General features: G+C 37.8%; 1 protein-coding gene across 1 annotated transcript; it reads right to left on the reverse strand.

Annotated features, from left to right (window-relative positions):
- Positions 1 to 2,689: 2,689 nt before the first annotated feature.
- On the reverse strand, positions 2,690 to 5,386 carry LOC134328334 (uncharacterized). Its single transcript, XM_063009439.1, has 4 exons — positions 4,367 to 5,386; positions 3,675 to 3,830; positions 3,476 to 3,568; positions 2,690 to 3,103 (listed from the first exon to the last, which is right to left on the reverse strand). The coding sequence occupies exons 1-4, from the start codon at positions 5,384 to 5,386 to the stop codon at positions 2,792 to 2,794; spliced, it is 1,581 nt and encodes a 526-aa protein (XP_062865509.1). The 3' UTR covers positions 2,690 to 2,791.
- Between the last annotated feature and the right edge of the window lie 17,641 nt (positions 5,387 to 23,027).

The raw sequence follows: 23,027 nt of genomic DNA on the forward strand, positions 1-23,027 counted from the left end.
ACAGATTGACATAATTTTTAATGCTGCGTTTCAGTGAGCAATGACACAACGACTTTCATATTACATGATGCCCTTAAATGATCATAATTTTTCTTTACTGGAGAATGCGGGCATCGATCCCGCTACCTCTCGTATGCTAAGTGAGCGCTCTACCATTTGAGCTAATTCCCTTTAAAAAGAACCCTCTTTTACCCTTTTTAAATTGTAATGTACTAACAGAATTGATGCTGCATTATGTAAGGCCTAAAATAGTGCAGGATATACACTGAAAAAAAAAGTATGTTGGATTTACATGAAAAAAATATGTACATCGGTTGCACATAATAAAGTTATGTTTACTTAAAATTAAGTATTCATGTTCTACACACTAAAGTATTATTTGTTAAATCAACATGACTTTTTTATATAAATGTAAATCTTTTCATTAACGTAAAGTATAATCAATTATTATTTGTTAAACTAACATGACTTTTTTATACAAATTTAAAGCTTTTCATTAATGTAAATTATTTTGAAATATCATTTATTAAACCAACATGACTTTATTATGCTAAGTACACATAGTGTGTTAAACTAACCTATCCCCAGGTCAACCTGATACTATTTAGTTATAAACCTTTGGCATCAATTTTACATTTTCAAATTATTTTGTAACCTGATTCATGTTAAGTAGTGTATTTTGTACCTAACTAATTTTGCCTAATCTTTTACCTACAACATTATTTTTTCAGAAAGCCAACATGGCAATAAACACACACACACATTTCTTTAAAAAACACAAAATATCTGTATTTAGTAACAATACCAATCATTTTTATAAATTTACTCTGAACTGCACTATTGTGAGGATTTGGCCTTTTCTTCCTCAAACAACTTTACCAGGAAAATAAATAAGTCATTAAAAAAAAAACCTCTGTGTGCATATACACAAAACATATAACATTTGGGAAAAAAAAAAAAAAAAAAAAAAAAAAAAAAAAAAAAAAAAAAAACACCAATCAGCCATAAAATTAAAACCACCTCCTTGTTTCTACACACACTGTCCATTTTATCAGGACCCCCACAGGACCACCACATTATTATTATTTGGGTGGTGCATCATTCTCAGCACTGCAGTGACACTGACATGGTGGTGGTGTGTTAGTGTGTGTTGTGCTGGTACGAGTGGATCAGACACAGCAGCACTGCTGGAGTTTTTAAATACCGTGTCCACTCACTGTCCACTCTATCAGACACTCCTACCTAGTTGGTTCACCTTGTAGATGTAAAGTCAGAGACGATCGCTCATCTATTGCTGCTGTTTGATCTTCTAGACCTTCATCAGTGGTCACAGGACGCTGCCCACGCTGTGAACACGGTATTTAAAAACTCCAGCAGCACTGCTGTGTCTGATCCACTCATACCAGCACAACACACACTAACACACCAGCACCATGTCAGTGTCACTGCAGTGCTGAGAATGATCCACCACCTAAATAATACCTGCTCTGTCATGGTCCTCGGAGAGTCCTGACCATTGAAGAACAGAGTGAAAGCAGGTTAAAAAAGCATGCAGAGAAACAAATAGACTACAGTCAGTAATTGTAGAACTACAAAGTGCTTCTATATGGTAAGTGGAGCTGATTAAATGGACAGTGGTTTTAATGTTATGGTTGATCAGTTATATAATGTGTTTTATAAAGAAAATGCATAGTAAACATCCATTACTACTGGAACCCAAAGCAATATCATTCAGTAGTAGTATGCAGTGGTTAAATCAAATTTTCTTTTCAGTGGTGATTGGAACATGGGTTCACAATGTCTGCAACACAAATATAACTATTCACTATTTAGCATGAATATTACATATAAAAACTGCAAATTTCTCTAAAACAGAGCATTTCACACCAAACTACACTGAATGAATTTGTTGACATGCTAACCATTCATTATGCAAAAACATTAGAGAACAAAGAGTGATCCACATGACGCAAAGAATTCTTACGTACAAGGCTGTAAAAATCTATTTGCACCTTCCCAAATCTTCTACTGTTGCCAATGTCACATTCCAATGTTTTACAGCTTTCAAATAACATTAACACAAAATAAACAACACAAGCAAACACAAACGCAGCTTTTAAATGATCATTTAGTTTCATGAAGATGTATTCAATACAGATAACACCGATAACCGATAATCCAATTGACAAATGTGTTCGGTGTTACTAGGCATGACTGCAGCTTTTAAATAATAGTTTAGTTTATTGAACATGTGAAATAGTAATGTGTTTACTCATGTTGACTATCTTATATTAAAATTAGTTTACAACTCATAGACATTAAAATGTAACAAATGAACAACAATATAAGAAATTGGGAAGGAGCAAATACTTTTTTTTACAACACTGTAGTTTTCAACTCTGGACAGCTAATATCTTTGATAAAAGCAGTAGGTATTGGTCGAACCTCAAACAAAACAGTAAGACTTTCCTTATAATATTTGTGTTTACCTAACAATGTAGTGTTGTAAATCTGTTAATAACAAAGGCCCCATAAATGTGCAAGCGCTCAAACGATTATAATGACTTGCTTCCCACCATTACAGTCTTCAACAGTAAATAATGCATGAACAAATCACCCCAAATCCAACAGGAAAGGGGGTACTGTACCACTTATAAATAATATATGCATATATAACAAAGCATTTGAATGCAAGGTTCACATATGTTCACAAAAATCAATGAGAGGGGTCAGAACAGAGGCTGAGGCCAAGATACCCTCTATTCAGTGATTCATTCCAAAACATGTCAGTTTACTGATAAAGTCTGTTTTTAAGGACTTGGACTTTCTTAGAGAGTGTGTTGCCTTCCAGCTCCATGACAACCTTCTGAAGCACTTCGAAGGTGTACTTGAGTTCAGGAGGGTAGTTTAGGTTTAGAGAATACATTAGGCCAAACAACATTGCAGAAGCTAATGCAACGTTATCCAACTCCTGCAAGACCACTTGACCCTCAAGGACAATCCCAATGTCGTCTGGTTTATCACTGGCATCTCTTTTTTTTAAAACATATATTCCCAGTGTGGTCTCCTCAATGGATCCCTGGATGAGGGCTTCATCTGCTGCCTGAAGAACACACAGTCACAAAATAAGATTACACAAACACATTGCTTATGTGTAGAGGAAATATTGTACTGCAGAATGAAAGGACAGGTTCTGAAGTTAGCCTACACATTTTTGTGAATGATCGCACTGGGCCCCAAAATGGATTTCAACTGCAATATTCTCATCAGAATTATTATTCTATGTACTGTATTTTATTACCCATATTCATTTACATGCTAACAAGTCACTGGCAATAAATTGCCAAAGAGCAGGCATATGTTGCTTTTTCACCATAGTAAAAATCCATACTGTCACAGCCCCATCATTACAATATTGATATCTGACTTGGCTGATATAGAATTTCAATAAATAGACATTGTAAATAGTACTCACCACATACTCTCTCAAGAGGTTTTCTGGATCCTCGTTGAGGTACACACAAATTGCCTTGATAATACATTCTCGTCCTAAATCAACATCATCATTCTATTCAAAGGGAATAAGCAGAGCAAGTTGTTTGCTTAAAGTCTTTTTCCTTTTAATCAAATGCTACATCAACAAAGCAGTACTTTTTTCAAGGAAGTATACTTACTTGAGCCATGGGTGCTATGATGCTCTCTAGGTGTTTGCCTATTTGTCCTCCTCTCTTTTTAAACAGAACCATCAGTTTCTCAGAGTGCACATCTAACTGAGAGAGAAATCTGGACTGAAGGGGCATGGTGGTAATCCGCTTAAATTCAGCATTTATCTGAAAACAAGAATGATTAGACATAAACGTGCTGTGAAGCAGGAATTTGGAAAGAAATACAATGAAAATGTTTGTCACCCGTTTATTTACTATAAGCAAGAGGAAGCTTAAGTTTAATTTGTACAGCAGTTCCTAAGTTCACAAATAATTAGTATTATGACCTCTGGAGCTTGGCCTGGGGGTAGTGTACGACGGGGAGTTCCTGGTGGCTATAGGCAGCCCACATAACCTGGTCAAGCTCAGCCCAAAAAGGCAACATGGAAGGATCTTGTGGACCCACTACCCAAAAAATCCAAAGTAAGGGTGTGGTGCAGTGTTTGTTGGCCACATGTTTGTTGGGCACATAAGCGGACTACATAATGACGATAATTTGTCTAAAACTAAGGGGGGCCGTCAAGCAGCCAGCAGATAATTTTACAAAAATATGCCAAATGTTTAGCTTTGTGGCAAAGCTCAACAGTTAGGCTTCATACAAACAGCTTTTGTTTTAGCTTGTTCATAACATCTCTGTGTGTAGAATGTTATAAATTACATACCTCGCTTACGTCAAAGAGTGCTGGCCATCTTGCCTGAAAGTCTTGTATCATTGGTGTATCACGAACCACTTCATGTCTCCTGTATGCAAATGTCTTTTCCATTTTCATTCTCAGTACTTCCCTGTTGCTCTTCTTCTTAACATCTGAAAGAAGCTCAACTCTCACACTCTCAAGGCTCTTAACAGATTCTCCAGCAGGATAGGAGGGACAGTAGTTCACTTCAGACCTCCTAGGTTTTTTTATGCCAAAAGCAGCACTTGATTTGCCCTCTGGTTTGTGCTTAAGAGAGTTTATTGTCACCTCTGGACACCCAAGCTTTCTCAAGTGAGTGCGGTAGATTGCCAGTTTATTCTTCAAGCTAGCTTTCCATCCAGCAAATCCAGTGAGGGAGCCTTTCTCAGTCAGGCAAGGATGCTTTGAGATGAGGGCCTCTCCAACAGTGTTAAACTCTTTATCAGTGACATAAACTTTAAACGTAACTATTTCTTGCACCAGGCCGTCAAGAATGTTTGACTTCAGTTTTGGATCTGGAATAAGCAATGTACCATTTTCCTTGTAAGCTGCATTGCCCTGATGAAGTTTCAACTCTGCATCGTAACAAAACTTAGGAACATGAAAGATTCTAGGCCAAAATGACCGAGAGCTTGATGATGATGACTCTGACTCTGGTGAAGAGAGTATATCTGTGTCAACACTAGACAGAGATGAGGATTCATCAACCGAGCGATGGGCAGTAGCTGAGGTAAAAGAGATATTAGCACAGTGGGGAGCTGAAGCGTCGGTTATGGGAATTACTCTGATTGTCCCTCTATCCTGTACTTCATCAATTGAAGTAAGGTTCATAAACTCATTTGCAAATAGTGCATCCATAAATTGAAGCCTAAAATTAAAGTGAACTTCACACTGTCTTTGTACCTCATCAACAAGTTCTTTGATAGATTCAGGAAGTCCATTTTGGAAAGTTATCCTCTGACTGCTGTTGTCACCCAGGATAACTCTGAGAACTGCTGGGGAATACATCCTTCTATGCCTTAGTCTGTTAAGAGAAAGTAAGAATAGTGATTAGGTTAAAGCATAATTACTTATTATTTTAGGTTAATCAGATTTTTTATTTTATTTATTTATTTTTATTGTATTGAAACAACCATGTATTGAATAGGATGTCAGGTTTCTCATTTTTAAACTGATTCTAGCCCAGGCTTTTATTTTGTAGTCAAATCATAAAACATCATCAACTACTCCACTTATCCTTTTAGGGTCATGGTGGCAATAGGGCAAGCAAAAAACCCAGATGTTTCTGCCAGGGGCCCCTTCCCCCACACTGTGCCCAACAAACACTGCACCACACCCTTAATCTGGATCTTGCGGGTAGTGGGTCCACAACATCCTCCCACGTTGCCTTTTCGGGTTGAGCTCGGCCAGGGTTAAATGGGCTGCCTAGCCACCAGAAACTCGTTGTTGGACACTACCCCCATGCCAAGCTCCAGGGGTAGGTCCTGGTAACCCTTTCCTGGGCAGGGCACACAGTGTGCTCTCCTTTGGGTTCATAAGGGCGAAATATGGATCGTGTTTGTTTGGATCTTCACTCCAGACCTGTTCACCTTGGGAGACCCTACTGGGAGCTCTTGGCAACCTAGCCCTGGAGTTCATTAGATCACACAAGTCAACAAAATTGCATATATGTACAAAACAGAACACTTTTAATGACAACTTTGGGGAGAGTTAACCAACCTTTAATAATGATATGCCTTTTTAAGGTCACCATACGGCTTGATCCAACCATGTAACAGGCCAGTGGATATGTGTCAGTGAGTTCACTGAGTGCCACAAGTTTTATTTCTCTGGACGGGGACAAGCTTAGTTCAAAGGCTCTGTAGTGTTCACTGTACCACCCACACAGAACTTTTACAATAAAAAACAGACTCTCATGTATTACACACGTCTGAATAATTTCAGCAAACTCTGGTAATCCACCTGCTGATCCATGGACAACTATCATGCCATTACTGTAGGCTATGCCACTACTTGATGCATTCTTGGCAAGATGAACTTCAGACATGCTAGGGCATTTTAGCCTAATAGCCTCAGCCACTTCCTCCTTCAGTACATCAACTGGAACTGTGGATACATTAGATACATTTAGGCTAGATGTACCATAGGATGGCGAGTTTATGTGAAAAGCAATCATCATTTGATGTTTTGAAGCCAAAGTAAGAGGTATATTCTTAAAGCACCTGGTGTGTTGCACAATGTTCTTAAAGAAGCCATGCTTGGCTTCAAATCGCATTGTCCAAACTGCAACTACTGGTCCAAAACATCTTATCATCTGAGGATAGTGCTCAAGATAGTGGTGCTTCGGTAGAATTCGGACATCAGGGAACAGCTCTTGGTACCTCTGTCTGTGGTCAACAATTTTGCTGTCAAGGAATGAGATGGATTCATCAGTATGCACGGGAGCAACAACTAACTCAACAATATCTTTCAAATCCATCAACACAAGCCACGCTGGCTCATTTTCTGGCACAAGATGCCCAATCACAAATGGAAGCAGCCTCAGTAGGCTCCAATTTTCATGAGCGTTGCCGCCAATAGTTTTACGAACCAAGACACTCTGTGGTACAATGTGTGGCTTATTCGTTTTGTCTGACCATTTATAGGGAAAAGCCAATATAGCTTTATTCAAGTGATCCAATGTAAATAACTTTTTTGAAATCATTGATGCCAAGCAGTACGCCAGCTCAACAGGCACAATGCCCTCAAATAAGTCATGAGCAATGTCAGGAGGGAAACCGGAGACAACATGAAAATGAGACAGATTTTTGGTAAAAACACACTCCCTTTTAACTCCAAAGCAATGTGCATTGATCTCACAAGCTGTTTTTACATGTTCTGCATGGTCCTCTTTAGTTCTCAGCCTGAAAGCACCAGATGCAACACAATGATTCCTAATATCACAACTCCTTCCTGTGCAAAACCGACAAAAGAAATCACCAGAAAAACTTTCTATGAATCCAGCAATACTGTGAGCTCCCAAGTTATCAGCCACAATACACAACACTGTACCTTTAAGAGACCTGCCAAACAAAGGCACATACACACCATGGTCCTCAAGAGTTTTTAGATCTTGAAGAAGAGGTTCCAAAACTTTGTCATAACCGTAAGTTTTTACAAAACCACTCTTACAAAGTACTGCAAGATAAATAGACGACAACGACGAGTGGGAGCCTGGTGGCAAATTACCTAAAATCCAGTAAATACCACAAAGCTTGTGTTTTTTCCGGGAAGTGCCTAGGGGGTTGCAGGTCTCAAAATCATCAATATAGAGACGCAGTGATATTCGCAACTCATCTGCATTCAGGAAGCTGTTTTCCTTAAAATGTAAACCATCTTCAGGTGACCTGAATTCATAAGATGGGTCAAGTTCGATGTCCTGCTGTTCTCTATGATTTTGAATAATCCTATCAAGAATGTCTTTTCTATTTAAAATTTGCTGCAAAGATTTTAACAGTGGAACATACTGAAAAGTGTGTTTTTTTTTATGATCAAGTATGTAAGTAATTGGTTCCACAACATTGAATTTTTCCTTGTAGTACTGTTTGCGTCGATACGAAGTGCTTAGAGGGCCACCTTTTTCAATTGCTTTTGGAACAGGGTTAGATGAGCAAACCGCTGTGGTGATTTCTGTAACTACAAATTCATCAACATGTAGGTTGTGATGCTGAAAGATATCCCTTACAGCATCTTTTGATAGTGGAACTGATGCAGAGTTTATCAAGTAAAGTTCTTGTAAAAATTCATCAATAGCTGTACCTGGCACATGGACTAAATATTCCAACTTCAGTAAGGCTGCTGCAAGCTGCTGCTCAATTACACTTGGAAGTGCCTCATGTTCATTGCTTAAATCAAGAGATGTATCAGAAACTCCCTCTTTCACACGCTCGCAATCCTGACTATCAGTAAAAAAATTATCTAATGATGGAGCTGTTAGTGTAGTTGTTTTCACAATACCTGGTAAGAAGTCAGTTAACTTGTGAGGTGTGTGTCGGCGACTCTTATGAGCTTTAAAGGTTCCATAAATACTGGTTTGAAAACTACAGCCAGCAAACATGCAGCTGACGTTTTCATTTCTCTTTAGATGCGTGTTGATGTGTATAAAAAACTCCCTTTCATTAGCTAAATTCTTGCATGCACATAAGTGACAGCTAAATATAGACAACTCTTTATGTGTCTGATTATCATGTGTGGAATGCACCCTACTTTGATGTACGATTAAAGCATTCCATGTCTTAAATGTACATGGACATTTAGAATATGTACATGGATAGCGTATGGTGCGTCCAAAATGTGGGTGTTTAAGTTTGTAATGGTTAAGTAGTTGTAACCTACTTCCAACAGCTACTGAACACCCTTTACACTGCCACATTTACTAGAGAAAGAGAGACAAACTATGGTAAGGTCAGGTTATTTACAAAATAAGTCTTGCCTCACAAAATAATTAAATGCTGCATACCACTATTCTCTACCACTCAAAAGCATACATTTAGATGCCACCTTTAAAACCAAAACCACTGTAGTGTAATTCAACAGCCATCCAATAAATCCCACCATCATAATGGTTGTCATTTTTAGTCACCTGTGTTTAATGGAAGTGTTAATTAACATTCACAGCAACTTTAGGTGCTGTAGTTTGTGGTGCTGTTTAATTTGTGTTGTACTGAGGAGTGTTAATATTTAGAATAATTAGGTTTAACTATATTAGTGACACCCATCTAAATCAGTTTCAACAAAAAAATGAACATTAGAACCTTAAAGAAAGTAAGACTCACTTCAGGGCTGTTGGAAAAAAGTTCATAACAATGATGTGCATCTAAAAAAATAGAAATTATCTATATTCTTGCAATTCTTTTAGCACATTTTTTAAGATGAATAGCATCAGTCATGCTGTGGAACAAGTAAACCAACAAATGCATTTGAATAATAATGCTCACCACTAAAGAGCCTTTGACACAGCACTCAGAGCAAAGTTGGAGGATACCTATAAAGTACAAAATAAATTGTATTATTTCATTTAAAATAATTTTAAACTTTATTTTTTTTTAACTAACTACTTCATAGAAATCAAGTAAATCTAACATCTAATCCACATTTCAATTTAGAGAAACACATTTGTGGTCTGTTTATATAAATTTCAAACATATACTTTTAAGTGTTAAATCATTACATTTACATTAAAATAAGATTTTGTTCAAAATGAAAAAAAAATGTACTCACCACAATTGCACAACCTTTGGAACAGCACTCAAGAGGCCAAACAATGGCACTAGATGAAAAAAACGTCTAAACAGTTTAAAAAAAAAGTTATTTGTAAAGTAAAATAAACCATAGGAATTTACAGTGAGACTCCATAAAGGCTTTTAGAATGAGAAAACTGACCAACACCGTCTAAAGAATTATAATATTATTTAACTAATGAAGTTATCTCATATATATAAAGTCTATTTTCACAAGCGTTAGCTTGTTTTACAATAGTAACGTTTTAAAAAAAACTACCATTTATTACGGATTTTAAAAGAGAAGTTCTGTCACATACATTTTCAAAATCTAAGACACATTACCGCATTATTAATACTGATAAAAAAAAGTTAACGTTTAAGCATTAACATAAACTTCGTTTCGCTCGAAATTATCGGCATATCAAAAACTAAACTTGTTCAAATATTGCATGTAAACAAACTACCTCTAACACTGACTGAAACTTAATAAGTTTTAATTACCTTTTCCGTGTAGTTTGCGGTCCACATCCACAGTAAATCTTTCAAAAGCGAGGGAAAATATGGCGTGCTTCAACAGTGACGGTTTTCTGTCCTCGAGACTGACCCCCGAAGGCGAAATTTCCCGGGTAATAAAACATAACTACTTTAATTATTCTTAACATGATTGAAACTAGCAGAATTTACATACCTAAAAATTGAAATATATTTACAAGATTTAAACATGTTCTGAAGAGAAATATAAATAAATTATGTAATATATACAAACTGCATATTTGTAATTTGAACAGCCCTCGAGTTTCCATTTTTTCAGTGTACCAACTGTTTAGTGCAGTGCAATAACAAAGCGGCTCTGTGAAGCAAGAACTGAAATTATGATGCATGTAATTCAACATAAAATATATGTAGGTATTATTATCTAGAACTCAGTGCATTATTAGGCTACACATAAATGTAGATTTAAACTGTCCTCTATTTACTACAGTGTGTTTGAAACAGCTGGGAGTACAATTATTTCAAGTACAACTAGATCAAGTACATGCTACTTCAATTAGATATATCTCACTAAGTACAAATCTTTTAACTTTCTAAATAAACCACGTTGTACAGGACATTAGTGCTTACTGTAGTAAGGAACAACTCACCTGAACAGGGACTTGAACCCTGGACCCACAGATTAAAAGTCTGATGCTCTACCGACTGAGCTATTCGGGCCCTACACACTGCTTTATTCCTCACAAGGATGTGACATGAATTAAAAACTTTAACATACGTCGTCCTGTAAAACTGCAATTGATATAAAATGTTTTAATGTTTTTGCAAATATGTGAAATAAACAATTTTTATTTTATATGTTGCTTTTACTTATTAAGCCAAGTTTCATCCTGAAAAAGTACTTTTAACTGTATTTTTTTTAATAGTTTATAACCTAAAGAAGAGTCAATTTGACCCATAACCTATCAGGAAGGTTAAACCTTTAATCACTTCTCACGTTTGTTTTCGTGACTAAACGTAGTTTGGGAGACCAGAGAGGCTCTCCTGTGATTCCAGTTGGTGATAGATGGTGTAGTGTGTTACCCCCTATCACAGATCAGTCGTGTAGTGTGAAAGCCACACCAACTTGAAAGACTCCCGTTTACAAGAGATCCAGTCGTGTAGTGTGAACTGTACAGAGACCTGATGTCTTGAAAAGTCGTGTAGTGTGAATTTGGCATAAGATGAATCCCCACTAGACTGTGGATAGTGACACCAGAGTTCCAGCAGCTTTTATTTAAAACAGACCAGTTTTTTTGACATCTGACAATCCGGACAACTTTTATTTCAACATAAATTAGGAATTCGGGGTTTGTTTGGCAAAAATATCACAGTTTCGTGTTATCTTGTCCTTAAATACCCCTTTATGGGAAAAAAAACCATAGCACCTGGAGGAAAACCATGCAGACAAAGGGAGAACATGCAAACTCCTCTTGTGGAACTTTTGGAGAATTGTAAAAAAAAAAAAAAGTGATATGATATGATAATACGAGATCTTGTGACCATGTTGAAAAAATTGTGATGTTGCCTTCTTGTGGCATTTTTAAAGAACTGTTAAAAATTAGTTATGATATGGCAATATGAGATCTTGTGACCATGGTAAAAAAAAAATTCTTGTGATGTTGACCTCTTTTGGCACTTTTGGAGAATTGTAAAAATGTCATTTTAAATGTTAATACACTATATTGCCAAAAGTATTCACTCACCCATCCAAATAATTGAATTAAGGTGTTCCAATCACTTCCATGGCCACATGTGTATAAAATCAAGCACCTAGGCATGCAGACTGCTTCTACAAATTTTAGTGAAAGAATGGGTCTCAGGAGCTCAGTGAATTCCAGCATGGTACTGAAATATCGACTGTCAGTGCTATTATAACAAAGTGGAAGCGATTGGGAACAACAGCCATGAAGTGTTAGTGCCATGTAAAATAACAGAGCTGAGGCTCATAGTGCACAGAGGTCGCCAATTTTCTGCAGAGTCAATTGCTACAGACCTCCAAACTTCATGTGGCCTTCAGATTAGCTGAAGAACAGTGTGTAGAGCTTCATGGAATGCAGCCAAGCAGCTGCATCCAAGCCTTACATCACCAAGCATAATGCAATGCGTCGGATGCAGTGGTGTAGAGCACACCGCCACTGGACTCTAGAGCAGTGGAGACGTGTTCTATAGAGTGACGAATCACGCTTCTCTATCTGGCAACCCGATGGATGAGTCTGGGTTTGGCGGTTGCCAGGAGAACGGTACTTGTCTGACTGCATTGTGCCGAGTGTAAAGTGTGGTGGAGGGGGGATTATGGTGTGGGGGTGTTTTTCAGGAGTTGGACTTGGCCCCTTAGTTCCAGTGAAAAGAACTCTTAATGCTTCAGCATACCAAGAGATTGTGTACAATTTCATGCTCCCAACTTTGTGTTCCCAGTTTGGGGATGGTCCCTTCCTGTTCCAACATGACTGTGCACCAGAGATAATGCATAAAGACTTAGACGAGCGAGTTTGGTGTGGAAGAACTCGACTGACCTTCACAGAGTCCTGACCTCAACTTGATAGAACACCTTTGGGATGAATTAGAGCGGAGACTGCAAGCCAGACCTTCTTGTCCAACATCAGTGTCTGACCTCACAAATGCGCTTCTGAAAGAATGGTCAAAATTCCCATAAACACACTCCTAAACCTTGTGGAAAGCCTTCCTAGAAGAGTTGAAGCTGTTATAGCTGCTAAGGGTGGGCCGACATCATATTAAACCCTATGGATTAAAAATGATACGTCACTCCAGTTCATATAGGTGTGAAGGCAGGTGAGTGAATACTTAAGGCAATATATTTTGTATGTCTTGTGACCATAATAGAAAAAAATCTTTGTAATGTCGCCCTCTTAGAACACTTTTGGAGAATTGTAAAAAAAATAACATGAAATGGTAAAATAAAAACATATGACCATGTTGGTAAAAAATTCTTGTAATGTCGTGTTTGGTTGTTCTCTCTTTCTGTCATTTTGCAGTACAAGTGGCTGCTGATTGGTTGCAGCCTGTTCTCCACTGCAACCAATGCGAAATATGCCCCCAATCCCAATCCGCTCCCTACTCACTCCACCTCTCCACTCCGCCTTTGTTTGAGCGTTCACGTGGAGTGCTCACCACATTAAGGGCTGTTCCAAAGTAATTAGGACGGAGGGGAAGTGAACTGTAAAACCCTTCAACAAGAGCACAATCAACCACCACACTCCACAGAAGTGCAGCTAGGAAAGGTGGATGGAGGAAACATCTTACAAATGTAAAATATTATATTAAATTATCCTCATAAGGTGTTAGGGAAAATTTAGGCACAGTCTTCTTCAGTCTTTTTAAAGAAAGTAATTAAATCTGTGATCGGTGAACTTAAACTTTATAAATGGCAAAATTATTTTACCCCAACAATACTATCAGTAACAATATTATCATATTTAACACAATTTTTTGGAGAATTAACACATAACTATACATGTATACTAGTTATAAAGTAGCAGGTGCTTGCGTCTCCTGAGCTCGTATTTCCGCTTGGAGATGCTGAAATGATAACGGAGAGCAAGACATGACAGCAAGGCGAGAAAAGCGTCTATCTGTATTAATTGGAAGCTCCCTTCACAGCACACTGTAATTTTAGCCTTGTGCTTATTTGTGGCCACCAGTTTTCTTGTGAGCATGGTACAATACAAATATTTTAATGTCGCCCTCTTGTGGCACTTTTGGAGAACTGTGGGTGGGTGGGTAGATTAGTACAGTGGCCCAGTACAGAACTTAGTACAGGGTTGTTCACTGTGTTTAAATCAACATAGTTATGTAGTCATATTGTCGCCCTCTTGTGGCACTTTTAGAGAATTGTTTTAAAAACTAACTTGATGTGGTAAAATGAGTTCATGTGACCATGTTGGTAAAAAAAATCCTTGTAATGTTGCCCTCTTGTGGCATTTTTGGAGATTTGCAAAAAAGTGATATGATGTGGTAATGTGAGCACTGATGGTCTGTAACGCGTTACTTAGTAACGCGTTACTCTAATCTGCCCACATTTTTCAGTAACGAGTAATCTAATGCGTTACTATTTCCAATCCAGTAATCAGATTAAAGTTACTTATCCAAGTTACTGTGCGTTACTATTTTTGTCATTTTCCTTAGTGAAAAGATATTTTTGCTTTCTTCTTGGCAGGGGCGGAGCCAGGGGGTGGCCAGTGGTTGCCATGGCCACCATAAAGTAATCTTCGGCCACCCCTCTGGCCCCCCCACCGCCGCTTTGCCGGCAATTTTTTTGCGGAAGCATTTCTGCAGGCAGGAGCAGCGCCCCTCAGATGAGTAGTTCTTCACCAAAACAGTGCAGTAATACACTCAACATAAATGTCAACCACCAACACAATTACAGAAGTACAGTAGTACTATTTAGTAGTATTCGTGGCGCGCTACGAGTAAAAGCGCCAGCTTCTCTGCGCATTCCAGTGTTGCCAGATTGGGCGATTATCCGCCAAATTGGGCAGATTTTGTTGGAAAACAATTTAATAGCAGGTAAAAAACACTTCTATTTAAAAGAAAATCTTCCGTTTTAAGAAGCTCCAGCATTGTAGAAGGCTATTAAAAGTAAAGTCAATTTTCAATGCTGATTTAGCTTAATAGTGTTGGTCAGTCTGTATCATATTCTTGAAAGAAAATTAAAATTTGTTTTCCATGCATTCACACTAGCATGTTCTGGGATTCAATTGAGTCTCATCAGTACACACAAGTTGGCAGCCAAATGATAAAGTATTGCAAAGGAATATCTTTAAAATATTCCGCATTATATAACTAATAAAGTTACTTTTTAAAGGAGTAATCAGTAATCAGTAATCAGATTAATTTTTCAAGGTAACTATGCCATCACTGAATATGAGATCTTGTGATCATGGTAAAAAAAATATTTGTAATGTCGCCCTGTTGTGGCACTTTTGGAGAACTGTAAAAAAAAAATAGTGAATTGATATTGTTACGTGCCGGAGGGACATGTGTTTTTTTTCTGTTTTCATGTCTTTGTGTTTGGTTGTTCTCTTTTTCTGTCTATCTGCCCTTTTGCAGTACAAGTGGCTGCTGATTGGTTGCTGCGTTTTCTTTTGTGTCCAGTTTTCTTGTGACCCTAATAAAAAAATAAAACTTTTAATATCGCCCTCTTGTGGCACTTTTAGAGAACTGTTATAAAAACTATTATGATGTGGTAATATGAGGTCTGTTGACCATAATAAACAAAAATCTTTATAATGTCGACTTGTTGTGGATCTTTTAAAGAACTGTAAAAAAAATAGTGATATGATATTGTTACGAGTCTGTTCTCTATTGCAACCAATTAGAGACATGGTGGGGGCGGGACTTTCAATAAAAAATAGCAGGCGACCGCCACAAATAAAAAAGAAAGAATGTCAAGACAAAGCTAGATTGTATACTTTGAAAGCTCTGGTTAAGTATATACAGTTACAAGAATATGTTAAACGCACATGCAGGTAGACAGACCACTGTAATTTTGGCCTTGTGTTTATTTGTGGCCACCAGTTTTCCTGTGACAATCGTAAAAAAAAAATTTAATGTTGCCCTCTTGTGGCAATATGATGTGGTATCATGAGGTCTTTTGACCATGGTAAAAAAAAATCCTTGTAATGTCACTCTGTTTTGGCACTTTTGGAATACTGTAAAAACATTTTTTACATGATATGGTAAAATGAGTTCATGTGACCACTTTTTTAGAACTGTAAAAAAAAAATAGTGATTTGATATTGTTACTTGCTTGAGGGACACGTGTTTTTTTCATGTCTTTGTATTTGAGCATGCATCAACATCGTCTTTGTATTTGGTTGTTCTCTCTTTCTGTCTTTCTGCCCTTTTTAAGTACAACTGGCTGCTGATTGGTTGCAGCCTGTTCTCCAATAAAAACAAAAAAAAGAATGTGAAAACAAAGATAGAGTGTATACTTCTAAAGCAAAAAATTGAGATGTCGCCCTTTTGTGGCACTTTTGGAGAATTGTTATAAAAACTAATATGATATGGTAATATGAGGTTTTGTTAACATGGTAAAAAAAAAGATCCTTCTACTGTCGCCCTCTTGTGGCAGTTTTGGAAAACTGTAAAAAAAAATTAACATGACATGGTAAAATGAGCTCATGTGACCATGTGACTATGTGGCACTTTTGGAGAATTGCAATGAAGTAATATGTTGTGTTAATATGAGATCTTGTGACCATGGTAAAACAAAAATCTTTGTAATGTCTTCCTGTTGTGGCAAAAAAAACGAGCCTGTTCTCCACTGCAACCAATTAGAGACATGGTGGAGTTACTGGGGGCGGGACTTTCAATATAAAAGCAGCAGGTGCCCGCCACAAATAAAAAAATTGAAAAGAATGTCAGAATGAAGATAGAGTGTATACTTTGAAAGCTCTGGTTAGATAAATACAGCTACAACATATGTTATGAGCACATGCAAGTAGACAGACCACTGTAATTTTGGCCTTGTGATTATTTTGGCCACCAGTTTTATTGTGACCGTGGTAAAAAAAAATTGTAATGTCGCCCTCTTGTGGCACTTTTGGAGAATTGTTATAAAAACTAATACGATATGGTAATATGAGGTTTTGTGAACATGGTAAAAAACAGGTCCTTGTACTGTCGCCCTCTTGTGGCACTTTTGGAGATTTGCAAAAAAGTAATATGATGTTGCAATATGAGGTCTTTTGACAATGGTAAAAAAAAAAATTATGTAATGTCGCCCTGTCGTGGCACTTTTGGAGATTTGTAAAAAAAAGAAATAGTGATATGTTATTGTTACATGCCTGAGGGACACGTGTTTTTTTTCTGTTTTCATGTATTTGTGTTTGGTTGTTCTCTCTTTCTGTCTTTCTGTATTTTTGCCGTACAAGTGGCTGCTGATTAATTGCAGCGTTTTCTCCACTGCAGCCAATGAGAGATATGATGGAGTGACTGGGGATGACCAGTACAAGTGGCTGCTGATTGGTTGCAGCCTGTTCTCCTTTGCAATCAATAAAGGATATGGTGGAGTGACTGCGGGCGGGGCTTCCAGTAAAAAAAAACTGCAAGAGACCGACACGAATAAATAAAGAAAATAAAAGAATGTTAAGTGAAAGATAGAGTGTAAACTTTTAAAGCACTGGTTGAGTAAATACAGCTACAAGGTTATGTTATGAGCACATGCAGAAAGACAGACCAATGTAATTTTAGCCTTGTGATTATTTGTGGCCAGTTTTCTTGTGATCATGGTAAAAAAAGTAAAAAATGTCGCCCTCTTGTGACACTTTTAGAGAATTGTTATAAAAACGAATATAATATGGTAATATGAGGTCTGTTGATTATAGTAAAAAAAAAAAAAAAAATTATAATGTCGCCTTCTTGTGGCAGTTTTTTGAAAATTGTAAAACAAATTAACATGATATGGTAAAATGAGATCATGTAATCATGGTAAAAAAAAATATTGTAAAGTCGCACTCTTTTGGCACTTTTGGAAAATTGCAATAAAATAATATGTTGTGTTAATATGAGATCTTGTGACCATAATAAACAAAAATCTTTGTAATGTCGCCCTGTTGTGGCATTTTTGAACAATTGTAAAAAAAAGGTGATATGATATTGTTACGAGTCTGTTCTCCACTGCAACCAATTAGAGACATGGTGGAGTGACTGGGGGCGGGACTTTCAATATTAAAAAAAAGAAAAGAATGTCAAGGGCAGTTGTAGCCTAACGGTTAAGCTACTGGACTAGTAAGCAGAAAGTTGCTGTTTCAAACCTCATCACTCCCAGGCTGCCACCGTTGGGCTCTTGAGCAAGGCCCTTAACCCTCAATTGCTTAGACTGCAAAATGAAGGTCGCTTTGGATAAAAGCATCTGCTAAATACTGAAAATGAAAATGTAAAGACAAAGCTAGAGTGTTTACTTTTATTATTTGATTAATTGATTATTTGTGGACAGTTTTCTTGTGACCATAATAAAAAAAAAATGTAATGTCGCCCTCTTGTGGCACTTGCAAAAAAAGTGATATGATGTGGTAATATGAGGTCTTTTGACCATGGTAAAAAAAAAATCCTTGTAATGTTGCTGTCTTGTGGCAGTTTTGGAAAACTGTAAAAAAAAAATTTACATGATATGGTAAAATGAGTTCATTTGACCAAATGGGTAAAAATAAAATCTTTTAATGTCGCCCTCTTGTGGCACTTTTAAAGATTTGCAAAAAAGTAATATAATGTCGTAATATGAGATCTTGTGACCCATGGTAAAAAAAATCTTTGTAATGTTGCCCTGTTGTGGCACCTTTGGAGAATAAAAAAAAAATAGTGATATGATATTGTTACGTGCCTGAGGGACACGTGTTTTTTTCTGTTTTCATGCATTTGTGTTTGGTTGTTCTCTCTTTCTGTCTTTCTGAATTTTTTCAGTACAATTGGCTGCTGATTGGTTGCAGCAATTTCTACACTGCATCCAAGGAGAGATATGATGGAGTGACTAGAGGCGGGACTTTCAGTACCAAAACAGCAGACGACTGCCACAAATAAAAAAAAAGAAAGAAAAGAATGTCAAGACAAAGATAGAGTGTATACTTCTAAAGCACTGGTTAAGTAAATACAGCTACAAGGTTATGTTATGAGCACATGCAGGTAAACAGACCACTGTAATTTTAGCCTTGTGATTATTTGTGGTCAGTCAAAAAAAAATTGAGATGTCGCCCTCTTGTATCACTTTTGGAGATTTGTTATAAAAACTAATATGATTTATTATTAGATAACATTATGGTAAACTGAGATCATGTGACCATGCTGGTAAAAAAAAATCTTGTAATGTCGCCCTCTTGTGGCACTTTTGGAGAATTGTAAAATAAAAAAAATACTGATATGATATTGTTACGTGCCTGAGGGACACGTTTTTTTTTTCTTCTGTTTTTATGTATTTGTGTTTGGTTGTTCACTTTTTCTGTCTTTTTGCAGTACAAGTGTCTGCTGATTAGTTGCAGCCTGTTCTCCACTGCAACCAATGAGCGATAGGGTGGAGTGACTGAGGGCGGGGCTTCCAGTTAAAGCAGGAGACCGCCAGAAATTAAAAACAAAGAAAAGAATGTCAGGATAAAGATAGAGTGTATACTTATATTGTATATGTAAATTAAAGCTCTGGTTAAGTAAAAACAGCTACACGGCTATGTTATGAGCATATGCAGGTAAACAGACCACTGTAATTTTGGCTTTGTGTTTATTTGTGGCCTCCAGATTTCTTGTGACCGTGGTAAAACAAAATTGAGATGTCGCCCTCTTGTGGCAGTTTCTGAGAATTGTTGTAAAAACTAATATGATATGGTAATATGAGATCTTGTGACCGTTTTAAAAAAAACTTTGAATGTCGCCCCCTTGTGGCACTTTTGGAGAACTGTAAAAAAATAACATGATATGGTAAAATGAAAAAAAAAAAATTTATAAAAATAAAACCCAATGTAATATCAATAATAATAATCAATAATAATTTGTGATCAGCCTCACTGGTTGTCCCTCAGATTGTGACAAGCTGCTACAAATTGTGCAGCATGTGTGATCAGTCCGCTCTTCTCTCCCAGTATGTAGGGCAGTTTGTGTGTGTTACTGCAGTGTAGGAACTCAGGGGAGATGCTGCTGATCTTCCTATAGTATAGACTCCTGATAGAGCTGTACTTCAGGTACTCTGTTAGGAAGTGCAGCTCTGTCTCCACCACTGCCAGCTCACAGTGAGAGCAAAGCCTGGCCTCTCTTTCTTCGCATTCATTTCCTATAGAATTTCATGGGAACCTTTGATTCTTATCAGCTGTGACTGTCAGGAATATATATTTTGTAGACAACACAGACTATATAACAAGTGTCACCCCTTAAGAAGATTATGGAGACACAGCAAGATACATGTAAATATTATCTTCATTTTTTTTTACCTTAGAAATGTGTGGGTGCGTGTCATACATGACTACTGTGTGAAAGATGATCTGTAATTATCATGTATCAACAAATTAACACTAGCTAGCTAATTAAGCTAGCTAACATTACTGTATGTACTGTGTGTGTGTGCATGTGTGTAGGTGTCATTTATGTATATTGTGTAAAGGAGTATGTGTTTCTTATCATCTATCATCAAATTTGCAGTTTGTGAAACTAGCTAGCTAACATTACTGTATGTACTGTGTGTGTGTGCATATGTGTAGGTGTCATTTATGTATATTGTGTAAAGGAGTATGTGTTTCTTATCATCTATCATCAAATTTGCAGTTTGTGAAACTAGCTAGCTAACGATGGATGGATGAATGATGGATGGATATAGATAGATAGATAGATAGATAGATAGATAGATAGATAGATAGATAGATAGATAGATAGATAGATAGATAGATAGACAGATAGATCTTATCAACCCACACATGAGACGTTGACTGGAAGGTTGCCCCCAAGGTGATAAAAGCCACAGGAAAGAATCAGACAGAGTCAACCGAAGAGAAAGAGGTGTCAGATCTGCCCAAGTAACAAAGATCGTAAAGTCAACAGTCTGTGTGCAAAATGCGCCTGTACGTACCTGTGTGCAATGATTACAGCCAGACACAGGTAGTTTGTCACAACTGCATACCGTGAAATACACTCTCTCTCTCTCTCTCTCTCTCTCTCTCTCTCTCTCTCTCTCTTTGAGCGGAAGTGAGTGTGAGCGGAGGGCTGTGTGTGTGTGAGAGCGTCGCTGCTGCGTTTGTTTGAGTGAGTCTTTCTTACTTTTTTTCGCTCTCTATGCTGCTTTTCTGGTTGCTGGTTTATATAGTAGTGTTAGTGTTATTGTAGGAGTGTAGTTGTAGTTAGGGGGGAGCGGGAGGTTTTTTGTTTATATCCGCCGGTTGCCGGTTTTTTGGCCGGTCGCCATGGCGGCGGGGGGGAAAACTAAGTATGAGCAGCTCACTCGAAAACATGCGATTAAACTCGCACCTGAGATAAGGTGCTCTGTAGAGGACTGTGTATTGGCCGTGGGTGATGTGGTGGAGTGCAGCAGTGTTTTAGCTGCGGCCAGAATGAATAAAGGAGTTGTTATTTTTCTGGACAGTGTTGAAAAAGTTAACACGGTAATTACGACTGGTGTTGTGATTCAAGGAACATTTACGCCTGTAATGCCCCTAGATTACCCCGCTAAAAAGATCACTTTGTCCAATGTCCCACCCTTTATGACTGATGAGGTGTTAATTGCAGAACTTTCCCGTTTTGGCCAAGTCATGTCACCAGTGAAAATGATTTATTTTGGTGGTAAAAGTCCTCGTGCACGTCATGTTGTCTGTTATAGACGACAAGTTTATATGGTTTTGAAAAACGGCACAGAGGACCTGAACGTGAACTTTAAATTCAAAATCAATGGCTTTGACTATGTTATTTATGCTACCACTGACCACATGAAATGTTTTGGGTGTGGGCAGGAGGGGCATTTAAGGCGCTCCTGTCCTTTGGAGACAGGTGAGGGCACGTCACGAGCCACAGGCTCTTCATCTCCTGGAGATGGGGGGCACTCAGCTGATACAGGTGCAGGAGTAGAGGCTGTTCCTGAGCCTAATGCAGCTGGGGGTCCTGGTGGAGAGGTTGAGCCTGGTGGTGCAGGAGAGGCTGGGTTAGATTCTGGGGCTAAAGTCACAGAGGGGACTAGTGCTTCTGATAGGCAGGTACAGGTTGAAGAGGGGGGTGCAGTATCTAACACAGCTAGTCAGGAGAATTCTAGACCCAATCTCCCTGAAACTGTAGCTGCTGCTAGTCAGGAGGACAAGGTTAGTAATGCTGGGTTAGTGGAGGGAGGAAATATGGAGATTGATGCCATAACTGATGAAGCACTCTTTAGGGTGCCAGGAAAAAGGAAACTGAAGCGGGCTAGAACCGGGAGAAGTGATGGGAGAGCACAGGGACTTTCCAGGGGTGAAAAGCGCAAAGATACACTGGATAATGATTCAGGTACTTTAGAGGACTCTGACAGTGACATGTCAGAGCTAGGAAGTCAGTCAGGTTCACGAGAGGCTTACACCTTTGCAAAGATAAAAACGTTCCTTAACAAAACTAAGAATGTAAAAGGTGTGATAATTGAGGATTATTTTCCTGACCTCAAATTGTTTATTCAGTCAGTTCGGCCATTGATGAAGAGTAAAGGTGAAGAACGGTTCAGTAAGCAGGAGATTTACAGGTTGAATAAACTGTTGCTTAAACTGAAATTGGAGCTTAACAATGTTGATGGTTTTGAGACAACCTAGCTTCTTTCTGTTTCTCACCTTGTTGTGGCTCATACTGCTACCTTTCTTATTTTCTTTTATGAGTAAAATAAAGGTGGGGTCTTTAAATCTAAATGGGGCTCGCAACATACAGAAAAGAGCAATGGTATATGAATTAGCAAAGCAGAAGGGTATTGATATTTTATTTGTTCAAGAAACACATAGTGATCTTGTCAATGAGGTTGACTGGAGAAAAGAATGGGATGGGGAGATTGTTTTTAGCCATCTGACTTCAACTTCAGGGGGGGTGGCTATTCTGTTTGCAAAAAAATTTCTTCCAATGTCTTTTGAAGTAGAACATGTGGTGCAAGGAAGGTGCTTGATGGTTCTTGCCAAATTTGATAAATTTAAACTGGTTTTGTGCAATGTGTATGCTCCTACTCTTGGTCTTGATAGGGTTCTCTTTATGAACACTGTTAATGATGCTTTGCATAATATTTGTTCTGAAGATTTTTTGTTTATGGGGGGGGATTTCAATTGCACTGAGGATGATGTTTTAGATAGAAATCATACTGAACCTCATGCTGCATCACAGCGAATTCTTAGAGAGTCTCTGAAAGCATATAGCTTGTGTGATGTGTGGAG

The sequence above is a fragment of the Trichomycterus rosablanca genome, chromosome 15, assembly GCF_030014385.1.
Source record: "Trichomycterus rosablanca isolate fTriRos1 chromosome 15, fTriRos1.hap1, whole genome shotgun sequence".
NCBI classification, from domain to species: Eukaryota; Metazoa; Chordata; class Actinopteri; order Siluriformes; family Trichomycteridae; genus Trichomycterus; species Trichomycterus rosablanca.